The following is a 13,822-nucleotide window of genomic DNA, read 5'->3' on the forward strand; positions in this document are numbered from 1 at the left end:
CTCAGACTGCACCTTGAAGGTGTTTTTCTTGCTTTCTGATGTTTTGTTTTCTTGGAGAGCAGCTTTACTCCTCCTTTGCTCAGGCTTTTTGTGAGAGTAGTTAAGAAGCTGGTGATGTTGTCTAGGCCTTTTTCCTGGCCTGGTTGCCTCTGCCCTTGACCCTTCTGTAAGGGAGGGACTCTAGTAGGGGAGTTCTCACACTGATTGGAGGCCATATTCCTACCTTTCTGTAGTATGTGAGTCACTGTCCTCCCAGTTTTCCTTATTCATAATACAGGGACAGCTTGGATTCCAGCCTGCTGCTGTGGCTCTGGAGGCTAGATAAGATGGCTATAGGAAGAAATGTACTCAGCCAGGCCCTTTGACATGATCTAAGGTGTGTCTACAGGGTAGTATAGCCATTGGTGTAAGTCTGAGCTCACTGATGGTCACACCTGAGTATGTGGTCATTGAATTTCTTCTTGCACTGATTGGACTGCACCTCACAACACCTGTAAGGCAATAATACATGCTATCCATTCATGGTCAACTAAAATACAGTTTTGTTTTGTTTGGGTTTTTAAAGATTTTAAAGATTTCTAGGCAGTGGTGGCACATGCTTTAATCCCAGCACTCAGGAGGCAGAGACAGGTGGATCTATCTATGAATTCGAGGCTAGCCTGGTCTGGTCTACAGAGCAAGTTCCAGGATAGTCAGGGCTACACAGAGAAACCCTGTATCAGAAACCAAAAAAAAAAGTATTTATGTATGTGCACATGTGTATACAAGAGTCCCCAGAGGCCAGAAAAGGGCATCAGATCCCCTAGAGCTAGAGTTATAGGCAGTTGTTGAGAGCCACCTTACAGGGGTACTGGGAACTGAACTTGGGTCCTCTGGAAGAGTAGCAAGCACTGTTGTTTGAGTCATCTCAAAGAAGATATTGTAGATGTAACCAACCGTCTTATTAAATAAGAAACACAGAAACAATGTAAAAGAGAAAGCCGAGAAGTCAGAGCTCAGAGCTAAAATCTCACCCTTCCTCCTGCTGTCCCAGCTTCGCGAAAAGAGAGCTACTTCCTGTCGGTTCGTTTTTTTAAAGTATGTTGTTCTGCCTTCTCATTGGTTGTAAACCCAAACACATGACTGCCTCGTCACTGTCTGAATGTACAGCCCCCTAGGTCTTAAAGGCATATGTCTCCAATGCTGGCTGTATCCCTGAACACACAGAGATCTTATGGGATTAAAGGCGTGTGCCACCACCGCCACACTCTTGCTATGGCTCTAATAGCTCTGACTCCCAGACAACTTTATTTATTAACATACAATCAAAATAATAATTCAGTACAATTAGATTATCACCACAAGATATAGCATTTATAGGCAGTCTGTGTATTGTTTCTTACTATAATTCATAAAAGTGTTGTTTTCTGTACCAGATCTTGTTGCAAGTGCTGTTTTTGAACATGGCTTCAGAACAGAAGCTGGTCAGAGGGGTGTTATGCAAAAAATTGTGCAGGTGGTATATTTGGCATGAGCACCCTGGTCTGACTCAGGTCTGTTTGTAGAGTCAAAGCATTTATAGCAAGAACTTTCCACTCCTCTTTTTCTCAGTATGTGTTTGAGTAGAGATAGGGTGTATAAGCTAAGTCTCATAGGCTGATAAGGCTATGGGCTCTTGAGTTGAACACAGGTTCTCCTTGCTTGTTGCCTGTGTTTGTTACTAGCCAGCGTGGCTGTTCTCTGGTTCCTCTGATCAGGTGATCTTGCATGCCTGATGTGTTTTCTCTGCCAGATCTGGTTTTCTGCATGTAGGTCAACTACCCATTCAATGCTCAGAACCAGTCCCTTATAATGCAAATAGGAGCAGAAAGTTAGCACCTGTCTTGATTTGTATAATAGGAATCAGAACTTTACTTCTTTCAGCCCAGAAAATAGTTTTTTAATGAAAGGCACACTGAGCTTTGGCTAATTGGCATTACTAATTTAGGGAAGCACTGCTTAAACCCCCCTGCCACAGTGTGATAAATGGTCTTGAGTGTTTTTGTGGCCACTCCCTGTTCACCACCACATTGTCTGGGGTTCATTTCCAGTTGACTTGGATTCTGGGGAGTGTGATCATGGAGGTGGTAGCCTGGCTGTGCAGGGTGGAGGGATTATTTCTAAGGCTCTTCAGGTCTGTCAGGGAGAGGCCTCCTGCTTTGTTCTCCAGCAGAGATAATGCTAAGATGATTGCTATTGCTTCCTGATTCTAGGCCTGACCTGACCTGTCCTTCCCTTAGAGAGTTTCTAGAAACAGCATTCTTTTTTCTGGGTATCTGGGGCAGAGCCTGGAGCTGCTGCACTGGCTAGTTGGTAAGCACTTGGAAGACAGGCGCTGCTGGAAGATCCTGGCTTTCAGGTGGAGATAGCAGTTACTTCCTCCAGTGCCTTAGGCTTCCTGGGGCTTGACAGGTTATTTTTCTAGAAGTTGTGGGTCACATTTGGGCAGAACTGACAGCCTCTTTCTTGTTTAGAGAAATGAAATTTTAGTGCTGTTCTGAAACTAGAGGAAGTAGAGTGACTTAGGGCTTGACCTCTGAGGTCTTCAGTATCTTTGCTGTAGAAGGGAAAAGGGATCTCATGACTAGGGAGGTGATTTGTCTCTAAGCCTGCAGGTTAGGTGTTGTCTCCAGTGTCTAGAACACCCTGGAGAGCCCAGGCCATCGTAGACTGTTTGCTCTCAACTTTCCTTATAATAATTTGACTATGTACTTAGAGTATTTTGTCACTTTGCTATTAACATGGACATTTGAAAATGGGAGTTATTTTTTGACATTGGCACTAAATGCTCTGACCTTTAAAGTATAGCAGTCTCCATTGGTCATCACTAACATGTCTGAGAGCACAGGGACTCAGGGTACCAGTTTTCTCTCTTCAGGATCTGTGGCCACAGGGAGAGTCCATCTGCTGGATATACTTGTCTTCCTTTTAGCTATATCAGTGCCCAGCATTTTTAGGCTTGTGTTTGGCTCCTTGGGCTGCCTGTGCTGTGAGTTGGATTCAACACTTATTGGCTATCAGTAGTACGAATTGAGTGGACCCTGGGGATCCTGCCCTTCCTTTCTTTCTTTTTTCAAGACATTGTCTGTGTAGCCTTGGCTGTCTTGGAACTTGAACTGTAGACCAGGCTGGCTTCAACTCACAGAGATTCGCCTGCCTCTGCCTTCCAAGTACTGGGATTAAAGGCCTGTACCACCACTGCCTAGCATGATCCTACTCTTCTTGTGTGAGGTTGGTGACTCTGTAAGTATAGTCCCACAGGTAGCCTGTGTTCCAGAAATGGAATTTTGAGGTGCACAAAGGTACAGGAAGAAATAGTACCATCACTACCACTACTACTATGTGTACACAGAGAGCAAATGCTAGCTATGTCCCATACTGGAGATAGGATTTTCTTTTCTCTCTGTTATGCAGGTATCCAGGATAAGCTCTTTACCTGGATGAGTGATCCAGTGACCTAGACCCTTTAAGGACTGGATTTCCAGCTGGTGGTTTTGCTTCTTTTAACTATAGTCTCATTAACTTCTGTTTTAAGGCAGGGACATGTAGCCAAAGCTGGTCTCAAATGCATGATCTTTTTGTTTTTGCCTTCTAGGTTCTGCATACAGGTATGTGGTATCATGCCAGGCTCTCCTGTTAGCTTTATACTTGCAAATAAAAGCACTAAATTAAGACTCAAGACCCTCTGACCTATAAAATGGTCTCCCCAGAGTATAGTGGCAACTTGATTGTCCCATGGGAGTCAGGGTTGGTCTCACAACTTGATTGAATTGTTCTGCCTTTGGATTAGGCCTCTTGATGGCAAGGTTTGGAAAAGTAAAAGTAGGACATAAAGCCTTTGAGATCTGCTCAGACAGTACTGCACATTCAGAGACCCATGTATTCTGCTGTATATGTTTGTATATACACATGGTGATGCTTCATGGAAGGTTGAGGCCTTGGGTTATAAGGCCCTTTCGTCTTTTGGTACTCTTTTTTTTTTTTTTGGTTTTTTGAGACAGGGTTTCTCTGTGTAGCTTTGCGTCTTTCCTGGAACTCACTCTGTAGCCCAGGCTGGCCTCGAACTCACAGAGATCCGCTTGTTTCTGCCTCCCGAGTGCTGGGATTAAAGGCGTGTGCCACCACTGCCCGGCATCTTTTGGTACTCATAAGAGCTTGGGAAATATCTACCTATTCTGCCAGGCCACTGTGTGGACTAAAGTGAGGAATAGAAGGCCTGTCCTGCATGAATAGGTGTGTCTTTATTTTCTGATTATCAGTTAACTCATGTGAATTTAATCTTAGGTCAAGGCTTTTTCCTTATCAGTCCTGTGGTCCAAAGGCTTTTCTAGAGCGATGAATGTGCTTCTAGGGTAGCAGGCAAATCATTAGCCTCTAGTTGTGGGAAGTTTCTGCCTGTGGCTTACTGGTATTTATACTGTACCTGCCTTTGCTTCACTCCATCTTTTCTGTGCTATTTCCAACTTGATGAAGCTGCTGTATCTGCCTCCTCTTGAGGCATGGTTAGGTAATGCTCAGTTCATGGAGAAGCAGGCTGTTTGAGGTCCTAGCTGGTGCTGGTTCCCTGCTGGGATTATCTTCCTCAGTAGGAGAGCAGATATGGCAGGAAAGCACAGCTTTCTTCTGTAAGATTGGGCTAGTACACCCTGAAAGCCTTCCTGAGGATTGGCACACTTTGTTTCGGTGGTGTTGGATCTGTCAGAAGAACCTAGACCTGATGCTGAGTTGTATGTTCCTTTAGATTTATTTTACCATACAGCAAAACCTAGCAGGCAGGAGGGTGCCCCTGGGAGTCCAGGTGCTGAGATTAGATATTAACTTCCAGTAGGTACTATAAGAGCAGCATTGGTTTGTTGTGGAAATTCACTCTGCCGGTGACCTTGGAGTATCTGACCCAATGGAGGTGTGGAGCTCTCGCTCTTTCACTCTCGCGTACTCCCCCCCACCCCCAAGATCAGAGACCAGACGGGCAAAACAGAAGGACTTCTCATTAATAAATTGATATATATTCATATATATACCCTTTTGGTTCTTGTTTCATTGGTTTCATCATGGAATGGAAGTTCCAGTGTGCCCCAGACTATGGGACCCTGTAAGATTCCCCCAAGGGTGGGCCCTTTGGGTTTGTAAGGAATGTCTTCCATTTTTCTGGACTGTATATCTCAAGTATGTGATGCTCCTGCTTACAAGTTCCAGTCAGCATAGTGATGTCCACCAAAGGTTTGGTCTGTATGCAATGGAGCAGCTGGTCCTGCTTGGCTCTATGAGAAGGAAAAAAAACATTACAGAGGCTGTTTGCCCTGCTAGGGGAACAAAGCCCTCATACACAGGAGGGTAATTCTGCCACTGTTGAGTAGGCTGCGCTACTCACCAGGCCACACAGGTTTTGTGTAGCTCCCCCAGATAGTATACCTTGTGCCAATTTCATGTGAGTGTTTTTGGGTCTGCATGTTCTACGACATTAATCCTTGAGTCTATTTTCAGCAAAGTTGACCTGTGCGATTACAGGAAATCAGATCCTATGGAGACTGTTTGGGAATCACTGTAGTGTCTCAAGAATAGAGTTTTATTCCATTTTGTCAGTTCCAAGCAGTCATCATCAACCCCATAGGAAGCTGACTAGAGGCTTGGTTTTGACCTAGTTGCCAAGTACCTGAGGCCCCCTGTGCCCTCATATTACAGATCTCTGGGTCATCTGACATGTTTTTTGCTTTTTGGTGAACCAGGGTCTGAAGAAAGGATCCTGATGCTCCAAACAAGCTTGGAAGCGCCTGGGCTGCATGATGTTACAGCTCTCCTGGGTTGTCTCCCTTCCCTAAAGTTATTCCAAGTTTTTTTGAGGATGAGCTGAAGTGTGGCAAAGCCATGCAGTGTGCTTTGTTAACATTCATCCTGCCAGCTGCACAGAGCAGTTACTATTTTCTTTTCCATGATTTCTTTTTACTCTCATAGCCTGCTCAGTAGGTCCTTCCTTCGAGTAATTACTTCTTGAATGCAGCTTGAGTTCTGTTTTTTAGGGTTTTTTTTTACATTTATTTATTTAGTGTGTGTGTGTGTGTGTGTGTGTGTGTGAGAGAGAGAGAGAGAGAGAGAGAGAGAGAGAGAGAGAGGGAGGGAGAAGAGAGAGAAGAGAGAGAAGAGAGAAGAAAGAGAGAGTGGTTTACTGACTCAGCTAGCCAGGCTGGTTTGTTTCAACATAATCTAAGTCTGGATAATAAGAGTCCTTCCCTTAACACCATTTCAGAGTTGTTTTTTTAAATGGTTGATTGACTGGTGAACTGATAGCCAATGAACTGATAGTTATAGCCCCAGAGGGACGGCTTATGAACACTGACCATTTTTGAGAAAGCACTCAGGCAAGACACAATGTCATTTTCAATATCGGTTTACAAAGCCTTAGCAGGTACTTGAGAACATCTGAGGGAGATGGTGTTACAGTAGTCAGAAAGTGCTTATGTCTAAGAAGTCCATCTGTGAGATGAGCTCGGATCCATTTTTTCTCCCCATGGACCATACTGGGATTGGTCAGCAGATTGCAGTGATGACCTTAGATTGTGACAGCTCTCTTCAGAGACATAGCAGTGCCTGCTGTTTAGGCCTCCTTATCACCATTCATCTGGCCTCTGTTTTGTGATACCATAGGCTCTAATCACTTAAGACTGTGAGACGATGCCGTTTTCATCTTGAGAAAGCGTAGCCATGGAGCAGGTTCTGTTGTAGGGAATCAGAGTGGTACAGATTGACATGGTCCTTCTTAAAGATATTTTTGAGCAGCTGTCCCCTCTCTATGTCACGGCCTGGCTAGCTCAGTCAGTAGAGAAATGAGACTCTTAATCTCAGGGCCGTGGGTTTGAGCCCCATGTTGGGCACTAGCTATTGTAGATAATCCACAGATAAAGGAACTATTTATTAAAAAAACTATTTATTTAAAAATTATATTGAGGAGAACAACTCACTAATCAGGATAAGGCAAATTCATCACAGAGTCCTGGAAGGCTGATGGCTGGTCCCATGCTGCTTCTGCCACCTGAGTCAGTCCCCACTGTTCAACCCCATGAGGGAGAGAAGAGAAGGCTTACGTATGTATGTGTCCCTCAGGTCTTCAGCTAGTGCAGAGGCCATGCCCCAGGGGTCATAGGTGGAACAGGTACCCACTACATGGTGTTATGATGGCATGCATTTGGATATCAGAAGACAAATTGCAGGAGTTAGTTCTTTCTTTCTACCTTGTGAATCCCTGGAATCGAACTCAGGTTTTCAGGATTGGTGGACGCACACTTACAACTGAGCCATCTTGCTAGCTCCTATAGCTTGTTAATGCTAATTTCCAAGTGTTCAGGAAAGACAGATGATATATATTGCTCATTTCAGCTTCTGCTTCAACAGGTATAGCTACTATCTCCACCTACTTTCAACCCCTGTAAAGCAATCCCATGCTTCTCATGCTGTTTTTTGTTTTGTTTGTTTATAGTTTTTTGGGTTTTTTTTTTGTCTTTTAAGACATGGCTTTTTTTTGTATGTATACCCCTGGCCATCCTGGAACTTGCCTTGTAGACCAGGTTAGCCTTGAACTCAGAGATCTTCCTGTCTCTGCCTCCCAAGTGCTGGGATTATAAGTGTGTATCACCACTGACTGGTTCCCTCATTCTGTACTTAACATGTTTCTTTAAATGTACAGACATTTTTTTTCCTTTTTTCTTTCTATTTGTGGCCTTAGAAAATTATATTATTTGTGTGTGTGTGTGTGTGTGTACCACACTGTACATGTGGAGGTTAGAGGACAACTTGCAGGAGTTGGTTCTCTCTTAATTATCCATCCCAGAGATTGAACTCAAGTTTTCAGGCTTGGTGGCAGGTACCTTTACCTGTTAAGCAGCACTTTTGTGGCTCTTTGAGACAGGGTCTCACTGTGTATTCCTTACTGTATAGCTCAGAGTAGCCTTGTACTTAAGGTGATCCTTTTGTCTCTGCCTTCTGAGTGCTGAGATTACAGGAGCACCACTCTACTGGCTTTGTGGACACAGGTGGTTTTTTGGTTTTTTTTTTTTTGTTTCTTGTTTCCCTGCCACGTCTAATAACAATAGTGTCTTAACTGTTAGAGGTCTATAGTGTTCACATTTTCTCAGTTGTCATTTCAGCATACCATATACACATATCTGTATATGCATGCACGGTCAGTGTACATTAAGGTTAAACAGAGTTTGATATGTTGCCATTTGGTTATTTTATCATTAAGGTTCATGAAGGAGGTAGGTTAATTCTGTTTAGGTTCCATGCACTGCAGTCATGAAGTCCTCTGTTTCCTAAGTTCTTTTTTAATTGGAAGGCATATCTGGAGGCTCTGTTAGAATCAAGTGGGTTTTTTGTTTTGTTTTGTTTTTAAAAATTAAAAAAATATGTGTATGAGTGTTTTGCCCACATGTATGTCTCTGTATCATGTGCATGCCTGGTGCCCACAGAGGCCAGAAGAGGATGATCCCCTGGGGCTGGAGTTAGAGAAAGTTGTCCAGCTGCCATGTGGGTGCTGGGAATCAAAACCTGGTCCTGTCAAAGAGCAGTCAATGCTCTTTACTCATTTTTATTTTATGTGTATGGGTGTTTAACTCGCATGTGTGTTTATGTACCACATGTATGCCTGGTGCTTTTGGAGGCTATAAGAGGGAGTGGATCCCCTGAAACTGAAATTACAAATGATTGTGAGCCACCATACCAATGCTGGGAATTGAACCCAAGATCTCTGGAAGCGGGACAAGTACTCAGTAGTCTTTGTTTGTATGTTTGTTTTTGTTTTTTGAGACAGTGTTTCTCTGTGTAGCTCCACACCTTTCCTGGAACTGGAACTCCCTGTTCTCCTCCTGCCTCTGCCTCCCGAGTGCTGAGATTAAAGGCACCCAGTGAGGGACAAGTATGCTTAACATCTGAGCCATCTCTTCATCCCCCGAAGTCAGTGCTCTTAATCACTGAGCCATCTTTCTAGCCCCCAAAGATTTGTTTTTATTTATTTACTTTTATTTTACTGTATGTATGTCTATGTGCCACATGCATGCAGTGTCCTCAGAAGCCAGAGGAGAGCATCAGATGCTCCTAGAACTGGAGTTAATGGACAGTTGTGAGCCACCATGTAGGTGCTGGGAACTGAATCTGTATCCTCTGCAAGAGCAGCAAGTGTTCTTAACTACTGAGCCATTTTCCAGCCCTTGATATTTGCTTTGTGAGACAGAGTCTCACTACATAGCCCTGGTAATTTCGTTATAGACCAGGTTGGCCTTGAAGTCACAGAGATCCCCTCTGCCTCTCAAGTGCTAGGATTAAAGTTATGTACCACCATGACCAGCTTTTTTCTTTGTGTGTGGTGTGTGTGTGTGTGTGTGTGTGTGTGTGTGTGTGTGTGTGTGTGTGTGTAAGCTGAGCGCGCATGCTCTCTCTGCTCTCCATTGTAAGGTGAGATTCAGCAGTGGCTGAAGGGCCTTTGTGGAATTCTATCTGGAGCAGAAGTAGGTGCTCCCCACCCCCAATCTTTGGGAGTGATATTTGTGGTGTTACAATTCTGTTACTCTTTCTGTTGTTCTTACCAGTATTATTCTAAGGAGAACTTTCTTATATCAAAATTTAGTTACTCTGATTTTCAGTAAGTGCTTGATTTATTATGTTTTTTTTCCTGCTTCCAGAATAACAAGCTGCTCTCCAGCATTAATGAGATTTATTTACTTAAGATTTAAGATTGATTTTTTTTTTTCATAATGCTAAGTATTCAATCCAGGATCTCATATGTGCTAGTCAAATACTTTGCTACTGAGCTACAGCCATCTCCAACTTTTAACATTTTAAATCTTTTTTTAAAGAGGCATAGTCTCACTTAGCCAGGTTAACCTCAATTCTGTTATTTGGTTTAATCTAGAATCTTCCTGTCTCAGCTTCCCAAGTAGCTAGGTCTATATGGGTGTTCATCACTGAACCTGGCTCATATATGTTTGAACACATTTGGGGGTGGGGAGGTGGCGGGGGGTGGGGTGGGGGGTGGTGGTGGGGTGGAGGGGTAGTGTTGATTCCAAGGTTTCAAATATGCCAAGCAAATGCTTTATCCATGAGTTACATTGTAGTTTTTTTAGTGGTCTCCTTCATACACAGTTTCACTTGAGTTTCAGTTTCCCACATTCAACCACTTCATGAAAACTAATAGAAAATTGTAGAAATAATTAGGGTATGAGGACACTCCCATCCTGTGAAAGGTAGAGACAGGAGGATCAGGAGTTTAAGGTCATCCTTCACTACATATAGACATTGTTGGTTATATAGTCAAGTTTGAGGGTATATGAGGTCCTGGGGCTCACAGGAGTGGAAGCTCACACACCAAAAACTTGCAGACTGCAGAAATAAGTCATTCACAAGTTTAAGTCACATTTATATTCTGGGAATATGGTGAAACTGCCAACCTGCCAAGAACCTGGACTGTCTCTGTGGAGTGTCAATACTACCTGTAATGCATCTGGCCAATGAATGAGTCATTGTCTCAGTTATCTAATGATAAAACATATATATGCACACATTCATAGATTCTAGTACTCTACAGAGTATCCCATCATTGTTCTGTAGGAGTCCCTTCCAAGTTTGCTTATGACTTTTTCTTCTTTTTTGAAGATTCAGGTATTCTTAAGGGAAACATAATCAGGAGGTCTTTTTGACACTGGCCATTTAGAATATACTTTTAGTAAACTATATATGGATTTTAGGTATACAGTTTGATTGATGTCTTAATGAGTACATGCCCTTGTAACCCATGTAACATTGCCCTCAACCTAGATAACTTGTCATTCTCCTTATATGGCCTGTTCTCTTGCAGTTGTTCTGACTTCTTTAAGACTAGTTCATCTTGGGCCGGGCGTTGTTGGCGCACGCCTTTAATCCCAGCACTCGGGAGGCAGAGCCAGGCGGATCTCTGTGAGTTCGAGGCCAGCCTGGGCTACCAAGTGAGCTCCAGGAAAGGCGCAAAGCTACACAGAGAAACCCTGTCTCGAAAAACCAAAAAAAAAAAAAAAAAAAAAAAAAGACTAGTTCATCTTGTTCTCAAATTTCAGTAGAGCCATATAGTATTATTGATGTGACAAATCCTAATGATACAACTTCAGTGAACTTTGACTGTTCCTTTCTTTCTGTCTACCATAACATCAAAGGACCCACAAAATGGGCATGTTTGTAGCCCTTGATTATCACTGTGGGGGGTTATCTTACCCAACTGGCAGTGTCCTCCTGACACAGTCTCTTGTTACTTGATCTTTCCCAGCCCTTGAGCATGTTCCAAACTCTGTTCGATTGTGGAAAGCAGCCGTTGAGCTTGAAGAGCCTGAAGATGCTAGAATCATGTTGAGCCGAGCAGTGGAGTGCTGTCCCACCAGCGTGGAGGTGAGTCTGCCAGGCTCAGACCCACCACCCCATTGTAAGCCAACTCCAGTGCCTGAGACTGCTATATGTATGCTGTTTACTTAAGCTACCATTCCTGGCATTAGAGGGCCTTGTGAAACCCAGAATGGTATTCTACAATAGTTGCTAAATAAGGTAACAGGTGGCTTCAGTTGGTCAGGGTTTCTCTGTGTAGCTTTGGAGCCTGTCCTGGAACTCGCTCTGTAGACCAAAGCTGGCCTCGTACTCACAGAGATCCACCTGCCTCTGCCTCCCGAGTGTGGAATTAAATGCTAGGACTCTTAATCAGAGGTTCTAAGCACTGTGTCAGACTTGATGGCAGGTGCTAGGGTAAAAGGTGAGCAGGATGGGTTCACAGACAGTTGTGTGATGATGCTTAGCCCTCTGGAATTCTTATGCCCCCAAACTAGTGACTACAATATTCCACCCTTAAAATGTGCAGACTATTTTAGTTTCAATGTGAATGTGTGCCCACCCCCACCCCCCCAAACGAAAGAGTCCCATCAACCTTTTGTGATAACCAGTGTCAGAAGCATAACTGAACAGTTGGTGTATGGAAAAGGGCTCCTGAGAATGATTATAGGCTCTGTTTAAGCTTGGGAACTTTCACAAAGCACTTTGTAGAAGTGCTGTAGGTCAGTGAGACTGGCTTGCTATCCAGCCTGGAAGATACCACTTGGTGCCACCAGCATTCAACACACTTCTCCTTTTTTTCCTTATGTCTTTTTTGTGTAGCTTTGGCTTGCTTTGGCAAGGCTGGAAACTTATGAAAATGCTCGCAAGGTCTTAAATAAAGCACGTGAGAACATTCCTACAGACCGGCACATCTGGATCACAGCTGCCAAGCTTGAGGAGGCCAATGGGAACACTCAGATGGTGGAGAAGATCATTGACCGAGCCATCACCTCCCTGCGGGCCAATGGTGTGGAAATCAACCGGGAACAGTGGATCCAGGCAAGCTGTTGCTCAGTGTTCTAAATACAGAGTCAGTTAGGCTTTGGTGTTGCATACATGTACCAGCACTCAGGAAGCTAAGGCAGGGGAATTGCAAGTTTAAGGACAGCCTGAGTAGGCTACATGGCAGGGCTCTGTCTTGAATGAGTGATAAGTAAATGTAATTTTTTTTCATTTTTGTTTTATGTATTTAGATGTTTGACTGCATGCATATCTGTGCTCCAAAGGAGGAACTAGATAAATTGCTGTGTAGGTGCTGGGAATTGAAATCAGATCCTCTAAAAGAGGAGCCAGTTCCTTTTTTTTTTTGAGACAGGGTTTCTCTGTGTAGCTTTGGAACTTTTCCTGGAACTCACCCTGTAGCTCAGGCTGGCCTTGAACTGACAGAGGTCCGACTGCCTCTGCCTCCCGAGTGCTGGGATTAAAGGCATGCACCACCACTACCTGTCTAAGAGGAACCAGTTCTTAACCACTGACCATCTCTCCCTCTCCTACAGATGATTTTTGTGTGTTGAGGTCTCACATAAGATATAGGGTGGCACTGGAGCGTCCCCACACTGGTAGAAGTTAGGATTGTTGTGACTTTGCTCCATATGCTGTCACTTTTGATGGACCCAGTACCCTGAGTTGTCTTGGGGTGAATGCAGATATAGATTGTTGGTTAAACAGTGCTGTTCCTGGCTGGCTGCCACCTGCAGCAGCCATGCCAGTGGAGGAGAGGGCTGGTTGGAAGAATCACAGCCATGGTTACCTTTTAGAGCTTTATTGGGAGAGAGGGAGGGGGGAGAGAGAGAGAAAGAGAAAGGGAACAGAAAGAAGGAGAGAGAGCAGAAAGGGAAGAGAGGGAACACACAGAGGGCCCACACGCTTTTTAGGCTGGGACGCAGTTGAAGGCTGATGATGTAATTAAGGACAAAATCCTTACATAGATGACTAGCATTTTTTTTGCTAGTTGTCTTAAGAGTTACTATTGCTGTGATAAAACACCATGACCAAAAGAATTTGGAGAAAGGATTTATTTAATTTAAACTTCCATATCATTGTTTATCATCAAAAGAAGTCAGGACAGGAACTCAGATAAGACAGGAGCTGATGCCAAGGCCATGAAGTGTTTCTGGGTTGCTTACTGTCTTGCTCCTTATGGTTTGCTCAGCCTGCTTTCTTATAGAACCCAGAACTACCAGTCCAGGGATGACTGGGCTGGGTCTTCACCTATCAATCACTAATTAAGAAAATGCCTTACAGGCCTGCCTACAACCCAATCTTATGGAGGCATTTTTTTTCTTTTTCTTTCTTTTTTGCTTCTTTTCTGAGACAGGGTTTTTCTGTGAACCCCTGGCTGTCCTGGATCTCATTCTGTAGACCAGGCTGGCCTCGAACTCACAGAGATCCACCTGCTTCTTCCTCTCAGGTACTGGGATTAAAAGCATGT

At 43.8% G+C, this 13,822-nt stretch overlaps 1 protein-coding gene across 3 annotated transcripts in view; it reads left to right on the plus strand.

Annotated features, from left to right (window-relative positions):
• Prpf6 (pre-mRNA processing factor 6) overlaps positions 1 to 13,822 on the plus strand; it is an 88,836-nt gene that overhangs the window by 40,009 nt on the left and 35,005 nt on the right. For all 3 annotated transcript variants that reach the window (XR_006071765.2, XM_006994585.4, XM_076571425.1), the window contains 2 exons: positions 11,300 to 11,418; positions 12,172 to 12,390. Coding sequence is in view for 2 of the 3 variants with exons in the window: in XM_006994585.4 (XP_006994647.1) it covers positions 11,300 to 11,418; positions 12,172 to 12,390 (338 nt within the window). In the remaining variant the exon portion in view is untranslated. The remainder of the gene's footprint in view (positions 1 to 11,299; positions 11,419 to 12,171; positions 12,391 to 13,822) is intronic.

Source organism: Peromyscus maniculatus, chromosome 4 (genome assembly GCF_049852395.1).
Source record: "Peromyscus maniculatus bairdii isolate BWxNUB_F1_BW_parent chromosome 4, HU_Pman_BW_mat_3.1, whole genome shotgun sequence".
In the NCBI taxonomy this organism is placed as follows: Eukaryota; Metazoa; Chordata; class Mammalia; order Rodentia; family Cricetidae; genus Peromyscus; species Peromyscus maniculatus.